Source organism: Cherax quadricarinatus, chromosome 43 (assembly GCF_038502225.1).
Source record: "Cherax quadricarinatus isolate ZL_2023a chromosome 43, ASM3850222v1, whole genome shotgun sequence".
NCBI lineage: Eukaryota > Metazoa > Arthropoda > Malacostraca > Decapoda > Parastacidae > Cherax > Cherax quadricarinatus.
Genome location: NC_091334.1, coordinates 2,933,836 through 2,954,143, shown reverse-complemented (window position 1 = coordinate 2,954,143; position 20,308 = coordinate 2,933,836). Strand labels below are relative to the sequence as shown.

The 20,308-nt window shown below is 46.0% G+C and overlaps 2 protein-coding genes across 3 annotated transcripts in view; both read right to left on the bottom strand.

The window, feature by feature from the left end:
* LOC128694154 (vascular endothelial growth factor receptor 1) overlaps positions 1-20,308 on the bottom strand; it is a 598,057-nt gene that overhangs the window by 505,439 nt on the left and 72,310 nt on the right. The gene's annotated exons all lie outside the window — the stretch shown is intronic.
* Positions 19,279-20,308, bottom strand: part of LOC138853898 (dentin sialophosphoprotein-like) — a gene marked incomplete at its 5' end in the record, with an annotated part of 1,997 nt that continues 967 nt past the window's right edge. The window contains one exon of the mRNA XM_070093484.1: positions 19,279-20,308. This exon is cut by the window's right edge and continues 967 nt beyond it. Within this exon, the coding sequence (XP_069949585.1) occupies positions 19,509-20,308 (800 nt within the window).

Genomic DNA, 20,308 nt, shown 5'->3' with positions numbered 1-20,308 from the left:
GGGAGGAGAGAGAGAGTTGGGGTTAGTGTCAGGTTAGTACGTCAGGTATCAAAGCCCTCTCTGGGGTTACTTCCCTTCTCTGTATTTTAATGCCACTAGAACCAGCTTGAGAGTCACTGGACCCCTGTCTCACAAAATAACTGTCTACAGTCCTCTGTTTCTGTCTCACAAAATAACTGTGTATAGTCCTCTGTTTCTATCTCACAAAATAACTGTCCACAGTCCTCTGTATATCCTGGCATGCTCAACATGTCTCACACCACTCTCATACTTCTGTATTGCTTCCTTCTTCACATCTATGGTGTTTCTCACTTTCTTTACCACAGGGGTACCACTAGCAAGTTTCTTTGGGCCCATGATAGCTTATTTCACAGTCCCACAAACACTAAACACAATGAAATAATCGTAAAATTTTTGAATGAGAGTGAAGGTTAGTGTTCACCCAAGCATCAATAAAACCAGACTGGTTCACGGCGCCTGCGTGGGAACGCGGACACAGCGGGCTGCCAGACAGGTCCGGTACCCGGCGGTTCGAAAATAGGGGCGAGTCCGATAATAGGGACAAAGTTGATTCGAAAAAAGCATTCGATTTTCGAAAAGTTTGATAAGTGATACGTTCGAAATTTGAGGTTCCACTGTAATCAGTCTCTCAGCCTTGAGTCGATGTAATCAGTCTGTCAATCTTGAAAAGAAAAGAATGAGGGACTGATTACCTCAAGCTCCTCCTGTTCTTCACCATTCTCCACTGTGTTGAGAAAAGTTTCCTCAATAAAGTTACCCAAGTACTGCACATGTGTCTAATTTATCAACTTGTCGGTTCTCTGAACCACTTATCTACATTCTTCTCTGTATTGGACTGATGAGGCCACTGTGTTGAGAAACGTTTCCACAATAAAGATACCCAAGTGTTACACATGTGTCTTAATTTATCAACTCGCCACCACCAACACGAGTAAAGAGGAGGAACACTGCAGCGCGCCCGCTGGCCCATACTAGGCAGGTCCTTCACAAATCCAATCCACTAGCAGAATATTTGCTCAGTCCATCTTCAATGCTACCCAAGCCTTGATAAATTCATTTACATAAAAAGATAAGAATGGAGGAACACTGCAGAAGGCCTACTGGCCCATACAAGGCAGGTCATTATCAAAAACACCACTACCCAAGAATTTACTCCCAATCAAATCAAACCCAGCCTTTAGTTACATCCATCTACTGTCCTACTATCGTCTGCAGGATGTATATGAAGTGTACAATAAACTAGCCACTGCGGCGGTGAAATTCTAAATCTAATGCGAAAGACAATTAAACTAACAATATATCTTGAGATTCATAGTCCACTAACTCAAAGTTTTATTTATTCTAATTTTCAACCGCTGGGATAAACACTGTTGCCAACACAATCTATTACATTAATTTCTCTTTACCTGTTAACTGTACAACACAGATGGTTGGCAACGGTAAACGAGTAAAAAAAAAATCCTTGACTTAGAGCTTATGGAGCAGTGAAGATGATGACAGTGACGGTGAGGTTGACAGTGATGTTGGTGACAGTGACGGTGAGGTTGACAGTGAAGTTGTTGATAACAGTGACGGTGAGGTTGACAGTGAAGGTGTTGATAACAGTGACGGTGAGGGTGACAGTGAAGGTGTTGATAACAGTGACTGTGAGGTTGACAGTGAAGGTGTTGATAACAGTGACGGTGAGGTTGTCAGTGAAGTTGTTGATAACAGTGACGGTGAGGTTGACAGTGAAGGTGTTGATAACAGTGACGGTGAGGGTGACAGTGAAGGTGTTGATAACAGTGACGGTGAGGTTGACAGTGAAGGTGTTGATAACAGTGACGGTGAGGTTGACAGTGAAGGTGTTGATAACAGTGACGGTGACAGTAAAGGATGTTGGTCAGATCCAGTGAGTGAGACTTCAGATGAAGTGTCTTACGTCATATCTTGAACGTCAGTCTCCCACTGTGGTGGAAGTTCCGTGACAGTGGTAATGTTATTCTTACACATTCCCCCCCCCCCTACCTCTCTTGGCTTGTCTTGCATAGTTAAAATCGCCCGTCTGTGATTGTTTGCAATATGTATGAATATTAAAATGGTATCGTCTTCCCATCTCTTCTGCTTCTACCAACTTTTCTGAAGTCTACTGAAGAAGTCTACTGTGTAGGCGAAACGTTTCGAAATAAAGATATTTAACTGCTATATATGTTGTACAATATTGGTATTGTATACCGACAAAATGAAAATTAAGACATGTGCAACATCTGGGTATCTTTATCGTAGACGTTTCACCATCCACATAACTATATACATAGCTATATACAAAAGTTAGTAAGTAAGTAAGTTTATTCAGGTATACACAAATACAGTTACATAGAATTATCATACATAGCAGCATATGTGTAGAGAACCTGGGATAACCCAAAAAAGTCAGACAGAGTGACTTATTTCCATTGGGGTAATCAGTCCCTCAGTCTTGGAGTTGGTGTGAAGAGCACCGTAGTCGTGTAGATTCTGGATCACAGGCAAGAAGGCTGGCACTTATATACTAACGCCATGTTCTACAACTTCAACTAACCTACCCCTTTGGGTAGGACCTACTTCCACTGGAGAATCTCGCCTACCAGTGATTATGCCCTCGTCTGCTACCCGTCCCTTTCCACCTGACGCCAGTATATAAGTGCCAGCCTTCTTGCCCGTGCTCCAGAATCTTCACAACTACTGTGCTCTTCACACTAACTCCAAGGCTGAGGGACTGATTACCTCATCTTTTGTATATAGCTATGTCCTAGAATTTGTATTGATAAAGCCACTGGAGAGCGAAACGTCTACAGTAAAGATACCCAGATGTTGCACATGTTACAGGTGTGTCTTACCTAACAATCATATAATTAATATATATATATATATATATATATATATATATATATATATATATATATATATATATATATATATTAGTTTTTTTATTATCACACTGGCAGATTCCCACCAAGGCAGGGTGGCCCGAAAAAGAAAAACTTTCACCATCATTCACTCCATCACTGTCTTGCCAGAAGGGTGCTTTACACTACAGTTTTTAAACTGCAACATTAACACCCCTCCTTCAGAGTGCAGGCATTGTACTTCCCATCACCAGGACTCAAGTCCGGCCTGCCGGTTTCCCTGAACCCCTTCATAAATGTTACTTTGCTCACACTCCAACAGCACGTCAAGTATTAAAAACCATTCGTCTCCATTCACTCCTATCAAACACGCTCACGCATGCCCGCTGGAAGTCCAAGCCCCTCGCACACAAAACCTCCTTTACCCCCTCCCTCCAACCTTTCCTAGGCCGACCCCTACCCCGCCTTCCTTCCACTACAGAATGATACACTCTTGAAGTCATTCTGATTCGCTCCATTCTCTCTACATGTCCGAACCACCTCAACAACCCTTCCTCAGCCCTCTGGACAGCAGTTTTGGTAATCCCGCACCTCCTCCTAACTTCCAAACTACGAATTCTCTGCATTATATTCACACCACACATTGCCCTCAGACATGACATCTCCACTGCCTCCAGCCTTCTCCTCGCTGCAACATTCATCACCCATGCTTCACACCCATATAAGAGCGTTGGTAAAACTATACTCTCATACATTCCCCTCTTTTCCTCCAAGGACAAAGTTCTTTGTCTCCAGAGACTCCTAAGTGCACCACTCACCCTTTTCCCCTCATCAATTCTATGATTCACCTCATCTTTCATAGACCCATCCGCTGACACGTCCACTCCCAAATATCTGAATACATTCACCTCCTCCATACTCTCTCTCTTCTGCAACTTCTCTTCAGAATCTCCCAAGAGCACAGTGTCATCAGCAAAGAGCAACTGTGACAACTCCCACTTTATGTGTGATTCTTTATCTTTTAACTCCACGCCTCTTGCCAAGACCCTCGCATTTACTTCTCTTACAACCCCATCTATAAATATATTAAACAACCACAGTGACATCACACATCCTTGTCTAAGGCCTAATTTTACTGGGAAATAATTTCCCTCTTTCCTACATACTCTAACTTGAGCCTCACTATCCTCGTAAAAACTCTTCACTGCTTTCAGTAACCTATCTCCTACACCATACACTTGCAACATCTGCCACATTGCCCCCCTATCCACCCTGTCATACGCCTTTTCCAAATCCATAAATGCCACAAAGACCTCTTTAGCCTTATCTAAATACTGTTCACTTATGTGTTTCACTGTAAACACCTGGTCCACACACCCCCTACCTTTCCTAAAGCCTCCTTGTTCATCTGCTATCCTATTCTCCGTCTTACTCTTAATTCTTTCAATAATAACTCTACCATACACTTTACCAGGTATACTCAACAAACTTATCCCCCTATAATTTTTGCACTCTCTTTTGTCCCCTTTGCCTTTATACAAAGGAACTATGCATGCTCTCTGCCAATCCCTAGGTACCTTACCTTCTTCCATACATTTATTAAATAATTGCACCAACCACTCCAAAACTATATCCCCACCTGCTTTTAACATTTCTATCTTTATCTCATCAATCCCAGCTGCCTTACCCCCTTTCATTTTACCTACTGCCTCACGAACTTCCCCCACACTTACAACTGGCTCTTCCTCACTCCTACAAGATGTTATTCCTCCTTGCCCTATACACGAAATCACAGCTTCCCTATCTTCATCAACATTTAACAATTCCTAGAAATATTCCCTCCATCTTCCCAATACCTCTTACTCTCCATTTAATAACTCTCCTCTCCTATTTTTAACTGACAAATCCATTTGTTCTCTAGGCTTTCTTAACTTGTTAATCTCACTCCAAAACTTTTTCTTATTTTCAACAAAATTTGTTGATAACATCTCACTCACTCTCTCATTTGCTCTCTTTTTACATTGCTTCACCACTCTCTTAACCTCTCTCTTTTTCTCCATATACTCTTCCCTCCTTGCATCACTTCTACTTTGTAAAAACTTCTCATATGCTAACTTTTTCTCCCTTACTACTCTCTTTACATCATCATTCCACCAATCGCTCCTCTTCCCTCCCGCACCCACCTTCCTGTAACCACAAACTTCTGCTGAACACTCTAACACTACATTTTTAAACCTACCCCATACCTCTTCGACCCCATTGCCTATGCTCCAATAGCTGTTTATATCTTACCTTAACTGCCTCATCTTTTAGTTTATAAACCTTCACCTCTCTCTTCCCTGATGCTTCTATTCTTCTTGTATCCCATCTACCTTTTACTCAGTATAGCTATAACTAAAAAGTGATCTGATATATCAGTGGCCCCTCTATAAACATGTACATCCTGAAGTCTACTCAACAGTCTTTTATCTACCAATACATAATCCAACAAACTACTGTCATTTCGCCCTACATCATATCTTGTATACTTATTTATCCTCTTTTTCTTAAAATATGTATTACCTATAACTAAACCCCTTTCTATACAAAGTTCAATCAAAGGGCTCCCATTATCATTTACACCTGGCACCCCAAACTTACCTACCACACCCTCTCTAAAAGTTTCTCCTACTTTAGCATTCAGGTCCCCTACAACAATTACTCTCTCACTTGGTTCAAAGGCTCCTATACATTCACTTAACATCTCCCAAAATCTCTCTCTCTCCTTTATATTCCTCTCTTCTCCAGGTGCATACACGCTTATTATGACCCACGTTTCGCATCCAATCTTTACTTTAATCCACATAATTCTTGCATTTACACATTCATATTCTCTTTTCTCCTTCCATAACTGATCATTCAACATTACTGCTACCCCTTCCTTTGCTCTAACTCTCTCAAATACTCCAGATTTAATCCCATTTATTTCCCCCCACCGAAACTCCCCTACCCCCTTCAGCTTTGTTTAGCTTAGGGCCAGGACATCCAACTTCTTTTCATTCATAACATCACCAATCATCTGTTTCTTGTCATCCGCACTACATCCACGCACATTCAAGCATCCCAGTTTTATAAAGTTTTTCTTCTTTTTTTTAGTAAATGTCTACAGGAGAAGGGGTTACTAGCCCATTGCTCCCGGCAGATATATATATATATATATATATATATATATATATATATATATATCTTTCAACACACAGGCCGTATCCCACCGAGGCAGGGTGGCCTAAAGGGAAAAACAAAAGTTTCTCCTTTCAAATTTAGTAATATATACAGGAGAAGGGGTTACTAGCACCTTGCTCCCGGCATTTTAGTCGCCTCTTACAACACGCATGGCTTACGGAGGAAGAATTTTGTTCCACTTCCCCATGGAGATAAGAGGAAATAAACAAGAACAAGAACTAGAAAGAAAACAGAAGAAAACCCAGAGGTGTGTGTATATATATGCTTGTACATGTATGTGCAGTGTGACCTAAGTGTAAGTAGAAGTAGCAAGACCTACCTGAAATCTTGCATGTTTATGAGACAGACAAAAGACACCAGCAATCCTACCATCATGTAAAACAATTACAGGCTTTCGTTTTACACTCACTTGGCAGGACGGTAGTACCTCCCTGGGTGGTTGCTGTCTACCAATCTACTACCACAGAACGGTAGTACCTCCCTGGGTGGTTGTTGTCTACCAACCTACTACCACAGGACGGTAGTACCTCCCTGGGTGGTTGTTGTCTACCAACCTACCACCACAGGACGGTAGTACCTCCCTGGGTGGTTGTTGTCTACCAACCTACTACCACAGGACGGTAGTACCTCCCTGGGTGGTTGTTGTCTACCAACCTACTACCACAGGACGGTAGTACCTCCCCGGGTGGTTGCTGTCTACCAACCTACTACCACAGGACGGTAGTACCTCCCTGGGTGGTTGTTGTCTACCAATCTACTACCACAGGACGGTAGTACCTCCCTGGGTGGTTGCTGTCTACCAACCTACTACCACAGGACGGTAGTACCTCCCTGGGTGGTTGCTGTCTACCAATCTACTTCCACAGGACGGTAGTACCTCCCTGGGTGGTTGCTGACTACCAACCTTCTACCACAGGACGGTAGTACCTCCCTGGGTGGTTGCTGACTACCAACCTTCTACCACAGAACGGTAGTACCTCCCTGGGTGATTGCTGTCTACCAACCTACTACCACAGGACGGTAGTACCTCCCTGGGTGGTTGCTGTCTACCAATCTACTTCCACAGGACGGTAGTACCTCCCTGGGTGGTTGCTGACTACCAACCTTCTACCACAGGACGGTAGTACCTCCCTGGGTGGTTGCTGTCTACCAACCTACTACCACAGGACGGTAGTACCTCCCTGGGTGGTTGCTGTCTACCAACCTACTACCACAGGACGGTAGTACCTCCCTGGGTGGTTGCTGACTACCAACCTACTACCACAGGACGGTAGTACCTCCCTGGGCGGTTGCTGTCTACCAACCTACTACCGCAGGACGGTAGTACCTCCCTGGGTGGTTGCTGACTACCAACCTACTACCACAGGACGGTAGTACCTCCCTGGGCGGTTGCTGTCTACCAACCTACTACCACAGGACGGTAGTACCTCCCTGGGTGGTTGCTGACTACCAACCTACTACCACAGGAGGGTAGTACCTCCCTGGGTGGTTGCTGTCTACCAACCTACTACCACAGGACGGTAGTACCTCCCTGGGTGGTTGCTGTCTACCAACCTACTACCACAGGACGGTAGTACCTCCCTGGGTGGTTGCTGACTACCAACCTACTACCACAGGACGGTAGTACCTCCCTGGGTGGTTGCTGACTACCAACCTACTACCACAGGACGGTAGTACCTCAATGGGTGGTTGCTGACTACCAACCTACTACCACAGGACGGTAGTACCTCCCTGGGTGGTTGCTGTCTATCAACCTACTACCACAGGACGGTAGTACCTCCCTGGGTGGTTGCTGTCTACCAACCTACTATTACAGGACGGTAGTACCTCCCTGGGTGGTTGCTGTCTACCAACCTACTATTACAGGACGGTAGTACCTCCCTGGGTGGTTGCTGTCTACCAACCTACTATTACAGGACGGTAGTACCTCCCTGGGTGGTTGCTGTCTACCAACCTACTATTACAGGACGGTAGTACCTCCCTGGGTGGTTGCTGTCTACCAACCTACTATTACAGGACGGTAGTACCTCCCTGGGTGGTTGCTGTCTACCAACCTACTACCACAGGACGGTAGTACCTCCCTGGGTGGTTGCTGTCTACCAACCTACTATTACAGGACGGTAGTACCTCCCTGGGTGGTTGCTGTCTACCAACCTACTATTACAGGACGGTAGTACCTCCCTGGGTGGTTGCTGTCTACCAACCTACTACCACAGGACGGTAGTACCTCCCTGGGTGGTTGCTGTCTACCAACCTACTATTACAGGACGGTAGTACCTCCCTGGGTGGTTGCTGTCTACCAACCTACTACCACAGGACGGTAGTACCTCCCTGGGTGGTTGCTGTCTACCAACCTACTACCACAGGACGGTAGTACCTCCCTGGGTGGTTGCTGACTACCATCCTACTACCACAGGACGGTAGTACCTCCCTGGGTGGTTGCTATCAACCTACTACCTACAATATATATATATATATATATATATATATATATATATATATATATATATATATATATATATATATATATATGATCATAAGAACAGGCAGGCCTGTTGGCCCATGCTAGGCAGGTCCTTCACAAACCATCCCACTAACAAACAAGTATGTATCATACAGAAGAGTGTAGCAGCACACTCCTGGTATTCCTACACGCAGGATACGAACCGTCGCACTCTGCATGAAAGTTTACCTGGAGAGGGTTTCGGGGGTCAACGCCCCCGCGGCTCGTCTGAGACCAGGCCTCACGGTGGATCAGAGTCTGATCAACCAGGCTGTTACTACTGGCCTCACGCAAGCTGACGTAAAATTCACAGCCCGGTTGGTCAGGTACTGACTTTAAGAAGGCACTGAACAGGCACCTAAAGACAGCCAGGGATCTACTGGTAATACACAGTACTTCAGAAAATTAGTCAGATCCCTACTAACATAAATTACACAGTGGTAACAACAGCAGTGTGGTGCTACAGTGTTCTCTATGATAGTTACACAGTGGTGTCAGCCTGAGCTGGGAGACTTCAGTGGTGTCAGCCTGGGCTGGGAGACTTCAGTGGTGTCAGCCTGAGCTGGGAGACTTCAGTGGTGTCAGCTTGAGCTGGGAGACTTCAGTGGTGTCAGCCTGAGCTGGGAGACTTCAGTGGTGTCAGCCTGAGCTGGGAGACTTCAGTGGTGTCAGCCTGAGCTGGGAGACTTCAGTGGTGTCAGCCTGGGCTGGGAGACTTCAGTGGTGTCAGCCTGAGCTGGGAGACTTCAGTGGTGTCAGCCTGGGCTGGGAGACTTCAGTGGTGTCAGCCTGAGCTGGGAGACTTCAGTGGTGTCAGCTTGAGCTGGGAGACTTCAGTGGTGTCAGCCTGAGCTGGGAGACTTCAGTGGTGTCAGCTTGAGCTGGGAGACTTCAGTGGTGTCAGCCCGAGCTGGGAGACTTCAGTGGTGTCAGCCCGAGCTGGGAGACTTCAGTGGTGTCAGCCTGAGCTGGGAGACTTCAGTGGTGTCAGCCCGGGCTGGGAGACTTCAGTGGTGTCAGCCTGAGCTGGGAGACTTCAGTGGTGTCAGCTTGAGCTGGGAGACTTCAGTGGTGTCAGCCTGAGCTGGGAGACTTCAGTGGTGTCAGCTTGAGCTGGGAGACTTCAGTGGTGTCAGCCCGAGCTGGGAGACTTCAGTGGTGTCAGCCCGAGCTGGGAGACTTCAGTGGTGTCAGCCTGAGCTGGGAGACTTCAGTGGTGTCAGCCTGAGCTGAGAGACTTCAGTGGTGTCAGCCTGAGCTGGGAGACTTCAGTGGTGTCAGCCTGAGCTGGGAGACTTCAGTGGTGTCAGCCTGCTGGGAGACTTCAGTGGTGTCAGCCTGAGCCGGAAGACTTCAGTGGTGTCAGCCCGAGCTGGGAGACTTCAGTGGTGTCAGCCCGAGCTGGGAGACTTCAGTGGTGTCAGCCTGAGATGGGAGACTTCAGTGGTGTCAGCCCGGGCTGGGAGACTTCAGTGGTGTCAGCCTGAGCTGGGAGACTTCAGTGGTGTCAGCTTGAGCTGGGAGACTTCAGTGGTGTCAGCCTGAGCTGGGAGACTTCAGTGGTGTCAGCTTGAGCTGGGAGACTTCAGTGGTGTCAGCCCGAGCTGGGAGACATCAGTGGTGTCAGCCCGAGCTGGGAGACTTCAGTGGTGTCAGCCTGAGCTGGGAGACTTCAGTGGTGTCAGCCTGAGCTGAGAGACTTCAGTGGTGTCAGCCTGAGCTGGGAGACTTCAGTGGTGTCAGCCTGAGCTGGGAGACTTCAGTGGTGTCAGCCTGCTGGGAGACTTCAGTGGTGTCAGCCTGAGCCGGAAGACTTCAGTGGTGTCAGCCCGGGCTGGGAGACTTCAGTGGTGTCAGCCCGAGCTGGGAGACTTCAGTGGTGTCAGCCTGAGCTGAGAGACTTCAGTGGTGTCAGCCTGAGCTGGGAGACTTCAGTGGTGTCAGCCTGAGCTGGGAGACTTCAGTGGTGTCAGCCTGAGCTGGGAGACTTCAGTGGTGTCAGCCTGAGCTGGGAGACTTCAGTGGTGTCAGCCTGAGCTGGGAGACTTCAGTGGTGTCAGCCCGAGCTGGGAGACTTCAGTGGTGTCAGCCTGAGCTGGGAGACTTCAGTGGTGTCAGCCTGAGCTGGGAGACTTCAGTGGTGTCAGCCTGAGCTGGGAGACTTCAGTGGTGTCAGCCTGAGCTGGGAGACTTCAGTGGTGTCAGCCTGAGCTGGGAGACTTCAGTGGTGTCAGCCTGAGCTGGGAGACTTCAGTGGTGTCAGCCTGAGCTGGGAGACTTCAGTGGTGTCAGCCTGAGCTGGGAGACTTCAGTGGTGTCAGTCTGAGCTGGGAGACTTCAGTGGTGTCAGCCCGAGCTGGGAGACTTCAGTGGTGTCAGCCTGAGCTGGGAGACTTCAGTGGTGTCAGCCTGAGCTGGGAGACTTCAGTGGTGTCAGCCCGAGCTGGGAGACTTCAGTGGTGTCAGCCTGAGCTGGGAGACTTCAGTGGTGTCAGCCCGAGCTGGGAGACTTCAGTGGTGTCAGCCCGAGCTGGGAGACTTCAGTGGTGTCAGCCTGAGCTGGGAGACTTCAGTGGTGTCAGCCCGAGCTGGGAGACTTCAGTGGTGTCAGCCCGAGCTGGGAGACTTCAGTGGTGTCAGCCCGAGCTGGGAGACTTCAGTGGTGTCAGCCTGAGCTGGGAGACTTCAGTGGTGTCAGCCCGAGCTGGGAGACTTCAGTGGTGTCAGCCCGAGCTGGGAGACTTCAGTGGTGTCAGCCTGAGCTGGGAGACTTCAGTGGTGTCAGCCCGAGCTGGGAGACTTCAGTGGTGTCAGCCTGAGCTGGGAGACTTCAGTGGTGTCAGCCCGAGCTGGGAGACTTCAGTGGTGTCAGCCTGAGCTGGGAGACTTCAGTGGTGTCAGCCCGAGCTGGGAGACTTCAGTGGTGTCAGCCCGAGCTGGGAGACTTCAGTGGTGTCAGCCTGAGCTGGGAGACTTCAGTGGTGTCAGCCCGAGCTGGGAGACTTCAGTGGTGTCAGCCCGAGCTGGGAGACTTCAGTGGTGTCAGCCCGAGCTGGGAGACTTCAGTGGTGTCAGCCCGAGCTGGGAGACTTCAGTGGTGTCAGCCTGAGCTGGGAGACGTCAGTGGTGTCAGCCCGAGCTGGGAGACTTCAGTGGTGTCAGCCCGAGCTGGGAGACTTCAGTGGTGTCAGCCTGAGCTGGGAGACTTCAGTGGTGTCAGCCCGAGCTGGGAGACTTCAGTGGTGTCAGCCCGAGCTGGGAGACTTCAGTGGTGTCAGCCCGAGCTGGGAGACTTCAGTGGTGTCAGCCCGAGCTGGGAGACTTCAGTGGTGTCAGCCCGAGCTGGGAGACTTCAGTGGTGTCAGCCCGAGCTGGGAGACTTCAGTGGTGTCAGCCTGAGCTGGGAGACTTCAGTGGTGTCAGCCCGAGCTGGGAGACTTCAGTGGTGTCAGCCCGAGCTGGGAGACTTCAGTGGTGTCAGCCCGAGCTGGGAGACTTCAGTGGTGTCAGCCCGAGCTGGGAGACTTCAGTGGTGTCAGCCTGAGCTGGGAGACTTCAGTGGTGTCAGCCTGAGCTGAGAGACTTCAGTGGTGTCAGCCTGAGCTGGGAGATTTCAGTGGTGTCAGCCTGAGCTGGGAGACTTCAGTGGTGTCAGCCTGCTGGGAGACTTCAGTGGTGTCAGCCTGAGCCGGAAGACTTCAGTGGTGTCAGCCCGAGCTGGGAGACTTCAGTGGTGTCAGCCCGAGCTGGGAGACTTCAGTGGTGTCAGCCTGAGCTGGGAGACTTCAGTGGTGTCAGCCCGGGCTGGGAGACTTCAGTGGTGTCAGCCTGAGCTGGGAGACTTCAGTGGTGTCAGCTTGAGCTGGGAGACTTCAGTGGTGTCAGCCTGAGCTGGGAGACTTCAGTGGTGTCAGCTTGAGCTGGGAGACTTCAGTGGTGTCAGCCCGAGCTGGGAGACATCAGTGGTGTCAGCCCGAGCTGGGAGACTTCAGTGGTGTCAGCCTGAGCTGGGAGACTTCAGTGGTGTCAGCCTGAGCTGGGAGACTTCAGTGGTGTCAGCTTGAGCTGGGAGACTTCAGTGGTGTCAGCCCGAGCTGGGAGACTTCAGTGGTGTCAGCCCGAGCTGGGAGACATCAGTGGTGTCAGCCTGAGCTGGGAGACTTCAGTGGTGTCAGCCTGAGCTGGGAGACTTCAGTGGTGTCAGCTTGAGCTGGGAGACTTCAGTGGTGTCAGCCCGAGCTGGGAGACTTCAGTGGTGTCAGCCCGAGCTGGGAGACATCAGTGGTGTCAGCCTGAGCTGGGAGACTTCAGTGGTGTCAGCCTGAGCTGGGAGACTTCAGTGGTGTCAGCCTGAGCTGGGAGACTTCAGTGGTGTCAGCCTGAGCTGGGAGACTTCAGTGGTGTCAGCCTGAGCTGGGAGACTTCAGTGGTGTCAGCCTGAGCTGGGAGACTTCAGAGGTGTCAGCCTGAGCTGGGAGACTTCAGTGGTGTCAGCCCGAGCTGGGAGACTTCAGTGGTGTCAGCCTGAGCTGGGAGACTTCAGTGGTGTCAGCCTGAGCTGGGAGACTTCAGTGGTGTCAGCCTGAACTGGGAGACTTCAGCAGGGACAATAAGGACATAGTGGAGTACTTCAGTAAGTGGTCATCAGCTACGACAGCTTCAAGAGGTACCTTCCAGCACAGCTGCCGTTACTACCATCACCAACCATACCACGGGCGGTATTTGAACCCGCGGTCAGAGAGTCACAAAACTCCAGACCGTCGCGTTAGCCACTACCATCACTTGCGACTCACTGCACTTACTACCATCACTTGCGACTCACTGCACTTACTACCATCACTTGCGACTCACTGCACTTACTACCATCACTTGCGACTCACTGCACTTACTACCATCACTTGCGACTCACTGCACTTACTACCATCACTTGCGACTCACTACACTTACTACCATCACTTGCGACTCACTGCACTTACTACCATCACTTGCGACTCACTGCACTTACTACCATCACTTGCGACTCACTGCACTTACTACCATCACTTGCGACTCACTGCACTTACTACCATCACTTGCGACTCACTGCACTTACTACCATCACTTGCGACTCACTGCACTTACTACCATCACTTGCGACTCACTGCACTTACTACCATCACTTGCGACTCACTGCACTTACTACCATCACTTGCGACTCACTGCACTTACTACCATCACTTGCGACTCACTGCACTTACTACCATCACTTGCGACTCACTGCACTTACTACCATCACTTGCGACTCACTGCACTTACTACCATCACTTGCGACTCATCATGTTTCCCTCACCATCCACATGTTTCGCTCACCATCCACACGTTTCGCTCACCATCCACACGTTTCGCTCACCATCAACGTTTCGCTCACCATCCACACGTTTCGCTCACCATCCACATATTTCGCTCACCAACCATAAGGAAATACGTCACTAAATTACTGAATCTTATTGTAATAAGTTATTTTAGTTATTACGTACTTAACACACCAGGTAAAGATAACTTTTAATGATAATTAACAATGATAATTAACAATGATAATTAACAATGATAATTAACAATAATAATTAACAATGATAATTAACAATGATAATTAACAATGATAATTAACAATGATAATTAACAATGATAATTAACAATGATAATTAACAATGATAATTAACAATGATAATTAACAATGATAATTAACAATGATAATTAACAATGATAATTAACAATGATAATTAACAATGATAATTAACAATGATAATTAACAAAGATAATTAACAATGATAATTAACAATGATAATTAACAATGATAATTAACAATGATAATTAACAAAGATAATTAACAATGATAATTAACAATGATAATTAACAATGATAATTAACAATGATAATTAACAATGATAATTAACAATGATAATTAACAATGATAATTAACAAAGATAATTAACAATGATAATTAACAATGATAATTAACAATGATAATTAACAATGATAATTAACAATGATAATTAACAATGATAATTAACAAAGATAATTAACAATGATAATTAACAATGATAATTAACAATGATAATTAACAATGATAATTAACAATGATAATTAACAATGATAATTAACAATAACAATACTCTGACTCGAATAATAAATATTTTTATTATTTTATTCTTGGGGGAGCGCTAAACACGTAGGGTTATACAGCGCACGTTTGGGGGGGATGGAAGGTATTCAGGGTCGATTCAGGGAAGTGGAGCACAGATCCAATTCCCTAGATCAAGAGCCTCTCACCAGCGTCGAGGAACGTCCCTTGAGGGGGGGAGAGAGAGGAGCTTAACACGACGTTTCGGTCCAACATGGACCATTTACACAAGTCACACTGTATGTGCGGGTTACTTGTGTACCTTTTAAAGATCTTTGATATAATGCGATTTGTTTCGGAAAACGATTAAGTTTAACCAAAATTAAAAATCATTATTTTAAGGCCCGTCCATCAGCTGTTTAATTTCGGATGTTTTTTTCAATAACATTTACATAATAAACCTGCATTATGTAAGTCGTATAAGACAGTTAACTGTTGTTACCATGATCTTGAGAGCATATATAACCTTAATACTTAAAGTGGTGGAGTGGTAAGCCAGTGGAAGGCCTCGGTCAGATGACTAAAAGCTCCAGAGGCGGGTCACAGGAAACACTTGTCCTGTTTCCTGACGAAGATTACCTAAGTTATCTTGAGGCTATTTACAGATTATTCGTCTATATGTTGTTTACAGATTTATAGTAAAATAACACAGCAATGTCAAGCAACATGATATAACTTACGGGTTATTCACCCAAGAAAACCATACCACGGGTGGGGCTTGAACCCGCGGCTAGTGAGTCGTAAAAGTGCAGACCGACGCGTTATTCACTGGGCCAGCTGGCTACAATAAGATTCATTCAACTAGGTATATTTATACACATATTGCATCTGTGGTCACAGTGGTGGCTCATGCTAACCTTCCTATGGTGTATAAATGTACCTAGCTGCACGAGTCTTACTGTAGACAGCTGGCGCAGTGGATAACGCGTCGGTCTGCACTTTTACGACTCTCCAAGCTTCTCTAAGCCGCCACATGACTTAGTTTACCTGAGACTGATCGCGCGAGACAGAGTTTACACTTTGGTAAGTGTGGAATGTTAGGTTTAGTTAGTTGTGTAACCTTGGTGTATAGGGGAGGGGGAGTGGAAGAGGAAGGGGAGTGGAAGGGGAGGGGGAGCTGGAGGGGAGGGGGAGTGAAAGGGGAGGGGGAGTAGTAGGGGAGGGGGAGTGGAAGAGGAGGGGGAGTGGAAGGAGAGGGGAAGCTGGAGAGGAGGAGAGTGATAGGGGAGGGGGAGTAGAAGGGGAGGGGGAGTAGAAGGGGAGGGGGAGAGGGTGGGGGGAGTGGAAGGGGGCGGGTAGGACCTTCAACTGATACAACTGCTAAAGTTAGCAGTGGTGGTGCCTGGTATAAGAATATTGCAGTATACAAACATTCACATTCCAGTGTGACTACACACTAAGACAGTGTGGGGACTAGCACGAGAAGAGACAACACAGTAAGTGCCAGGGGCCCAAGACTGTTCAACTGCCTGCCAGCATACATAAGGGGGATTACCAATAGACCCATGAGTATCTTCAAGGCACTGGACAGGCACCTAAAGTCAGTACCTGACCAGCCGGGCTGTAGTTCGTGCGTCGGGTTGCGTGCGGCCAGCATTAACAGCCTGGTTGATCAGGTCCTGATCCACTATGAGGCCTAGTCACAGACCGGGCCGCGGGGGCGTTGACCCCTGAAACCATCTCCAGGTAAACTCCCTCTTACCTGTAACTTAAGATTTACTCGGATTTTTAACCCGGGGAGGGTTAGCCAAACAGGATAACCCAGGAAAGTCAGTGTCGTCGACGACTCTTATTTACATTGTGGTTCTTCAATCTTGTTCCCCAGGATGCCACCCACATCAGTCTATTAACACCCATGTATCTACTTACTGTTGGGTGAACAGAGACAGCAGATGTAAGGAAATATGATCAACATTTCCAGCTGTGCCAGGGATTGAACCACGGACACTCAGTGTGTGAGGCGAGTGTGTTGCCACCCGAACCACGGGACTCATGTTTACCTAAATAAAGTTACTTAGGAGGCCTGGTGAGGCCTGACCGTGAGGGGTAAAATAATCCCAAGGACTTTGTTCCAGGCAATGTTTGCAACATCAACTGTGTTCCAGTCAATGTTTGCAACATCAACTGTGTTCCAGTCAATGTTTGCAACATCAACTGTGTTCCAGGCAATGTTTGCAACATCAACTGTGTTCCAGTCAATGTTTGCAACATCAACTGTGTTCCAGGCAATGTTTGCAACATCAACTTTGTTCCAGTCAATGTTTGCAACATCAACTTTGTTCCAGTCAATGTTTGCAACATCAACTTTGTTCCAGGCAATGTTTGCAACATCAACTTTGTTCCAGGCAATGTTTGCAACATCAACTGTGTTCCAGGCAGTTTTCAACATCAACTTTGTTCCAGGCAATGTTTGCAACATCAACTTTGTTCCAGGCAATGTTTGCAACATCAACTTTGTTCCAGGCAATGTTTGCAACATCAACTTTGTTCCAGTCAATGCTTGCAACATCAACTTTGTTCCAGGCAATGTTTGCAACTTCAACTTTGTTCCAGTCAATGCTTGCAACATCAACTTTGTTCCAGTCAATGCTTGCAACATCAACTTTGTTCCAGGCAATGTTTGCAACATCAACTTTGTTCCAGTCAATGCTTGCAACATCAACTTTGTTCCAGGCAATGTTTGCAACATCAACTTTGTTCCAGGCAATGTTTGCAACATCAACTTTGTTCCAGGCAATGTTTGCAACATCAACTTAGTTCCAGGCAATGTTTGCAACATCAACTTTGTTCCAGTCAATGCTTGCAACATCAACTTTGTTCCAGGCAATGTTTGCAACATCAACTTTGTTCCAGCCAATGCTTGCAACATCAACTTTGTTCCAGTCAATGTTTGCAACATCAACTTTGTTCCAGGCAATGTTTGCAACATCAACTTTGTTCCAGTCAATGCTTGCAACATCAACTTTGTTCCAGGCAATGTTTGCAACATCAACTTTGTTCCAGTCAATGCTTGCAACATCAACTTTGTTCCAGGCAATGTTTGCAACATCAACTTTGTTCCAGGCAATGCTTGCAACATCAACTTTGTTCCAGGCAATGTTTGCAACATCAACTTTGTTCCAGGCAATGTTTGCAACATCAACTTTGATCCAGGCAATGTTTGCAACATCAACTTTGTTCCAGTCAATGCTTGCAACATCAACTTTGTTCCAGGCAATGTTCGCAACATCAACTTTGTTCCAGTCAATGCTTGCAACATCAACTTTGTTCCAGACAATGTTTGCAACATCAACTTTGTTCCAGGCAATGTTTGCAACATCAACTGTGTTCCAGGCAATGTTTGCAACATCAACTTTGTTCCAGTCAATGCTTGCAACATCAACTTTGTTCCAGGCAATGTTTGCAACATCAACTTTGTTCCAGTCAATGCATGCAACATCAACTTTGTTCCAGGCAATGTTTGCAACATCAACTTTGTTCCAGTCAGTGCTTGCAACATCAACTTTGTTCCAGGCAATGTTTGCAACATCAACTTTGTTCCAGTCAATGCTTGCAACATCAACTTTGTTCCAGGCAATGTTTGCAACATCAACTTTGTTCCAGGCAATGTTTGCAACATCAACTTTCTTCCAGGAAATGTTTGCAACATCAACTTTGTTCCAGGCAATGTTTGCAACATCAACTTTGTTCCAGGCAATGATTGCAACATCAACTTTGTTCCAGTCAATGCTTGCAACATCAACTTTGTTCCAGGCAATGTTTGCAACATCAACTTTGTTCCAGTCAATGCATGCAACATCAACTTTGTTCCAGGCAATGTTTGCAACATCAACTTTGTTCCAGTCAGTGCTTGCAACATCAACTTTGTTCCAGGCAATGTTTGCAACATCAACTTTGTTCCAGTCAATGCTTGCAACATCAACTTTGTTCCAGGCAATGTTTGCAACATCAACTTTGTTCCAGGCAATGTTTGCAACATCAACTTTCTTCCAGGAAATGTTTGCAACATCAACTTTGTTCCAGGCAATGTTTGCAACATCAACTTTGTTCCAGGCAATGTTTGCAACATCAACTTTGTTCCAGGCAATGATTGCAACATCAACTTTGTTCCAGTCAATGCTTGCAACATCAACTTTGTTCCAGGCAATGTTTGCAACATCAACTTTGTTCCAGGCAATGTTTGCAACATCAACTTTCTTCCAGGAAATGTTTGCAACATCAACTTTGTTCCAGGCAATGTTTGCAACATCAACTTTGTTCCAGGCAATGTTTGCAACATCAACTTTGTTCCAGGCAATGTTTGCAACATCAACTTTGTTCCAGTCAATGTTTGCAACATCAACTTTGTTCCAGGCAATGTTTGCAACATCAACTTTGTTCCAGGCAATGATTGCAACATCAACTTTGTTCCAGGCAATGCTTGCAACATCAACTTTGTTCCAGGCAATGTTTGCAACATCAACTTTGTTCCAGGCAATGTTTGCAACATCAACTAGACGTTGCAATCTTCCCTAGATTCACTATACTAATATTACACATAAAAAAAATAATTATTCCTGAATAGTTATAACTATGATTATAATTTTTAAAGGGGTGGACCGGTAAGCCAGCGGAAGGCTTCGATCAGATAACCAAAAGCTCCAACGGCGGGTCATCATCTAAGACCCGCGTCAGGAAAATGTTTCCTGACGAACCTTACCTAACATAACACATGATAAAAATTATGTGCAACCTCTCACTGTATGTCAGAGCAGTTTCTGCTATTATTACTACTACTATTACTACTGCTACTATTACTGCTACTACTATTCTTACTATTAACACTACTATTACTGCTACTACTATTGTTACTACTACCACTACTATTACTGCTACTACTACTGTTACTACTACCACTACTATTACTGCTACTAATACTGTTACTGCTAACACTACTATTACTGCTACTACTATTGTTACTACTACCACTACTATTACTGCTACTACTATTGTTACTACTACCACTACTATTACTGCTACTACTACTGTTACTACTACCACTACTATTACTGCTACTAATACTGTTACTGCTAACACTACTATTACTACTACTACTACTGTTACTACTACCACTACTATTACTGCTACTACTACTGTTACTACTACCACTACTATTACTGCTACTAATACTGTTACTGCTAACACTACTATTACTACTACTACTACTGTTACTACTACCACTACTATTACTGCTACTACTACTGTTACTACCACCACTACTATTATTACTACTACTACTACTGTTACTACTTCCACTACCATTACTGCTACTACTACTGTTATTACTACCACTACTATTACTACTACTACTGTTACTACTACCACTACTATTACTAATACTACTACTACTGTTACTACTACCACTACTATTACTGCTACTACTACTGTTACTACTACCACTACTATTACTACTACTACTACTGTTACTACCACCACTATTACTACTACTACTACTGTTATTACTACCACTACTATTAATACTACTACTACTGTTAC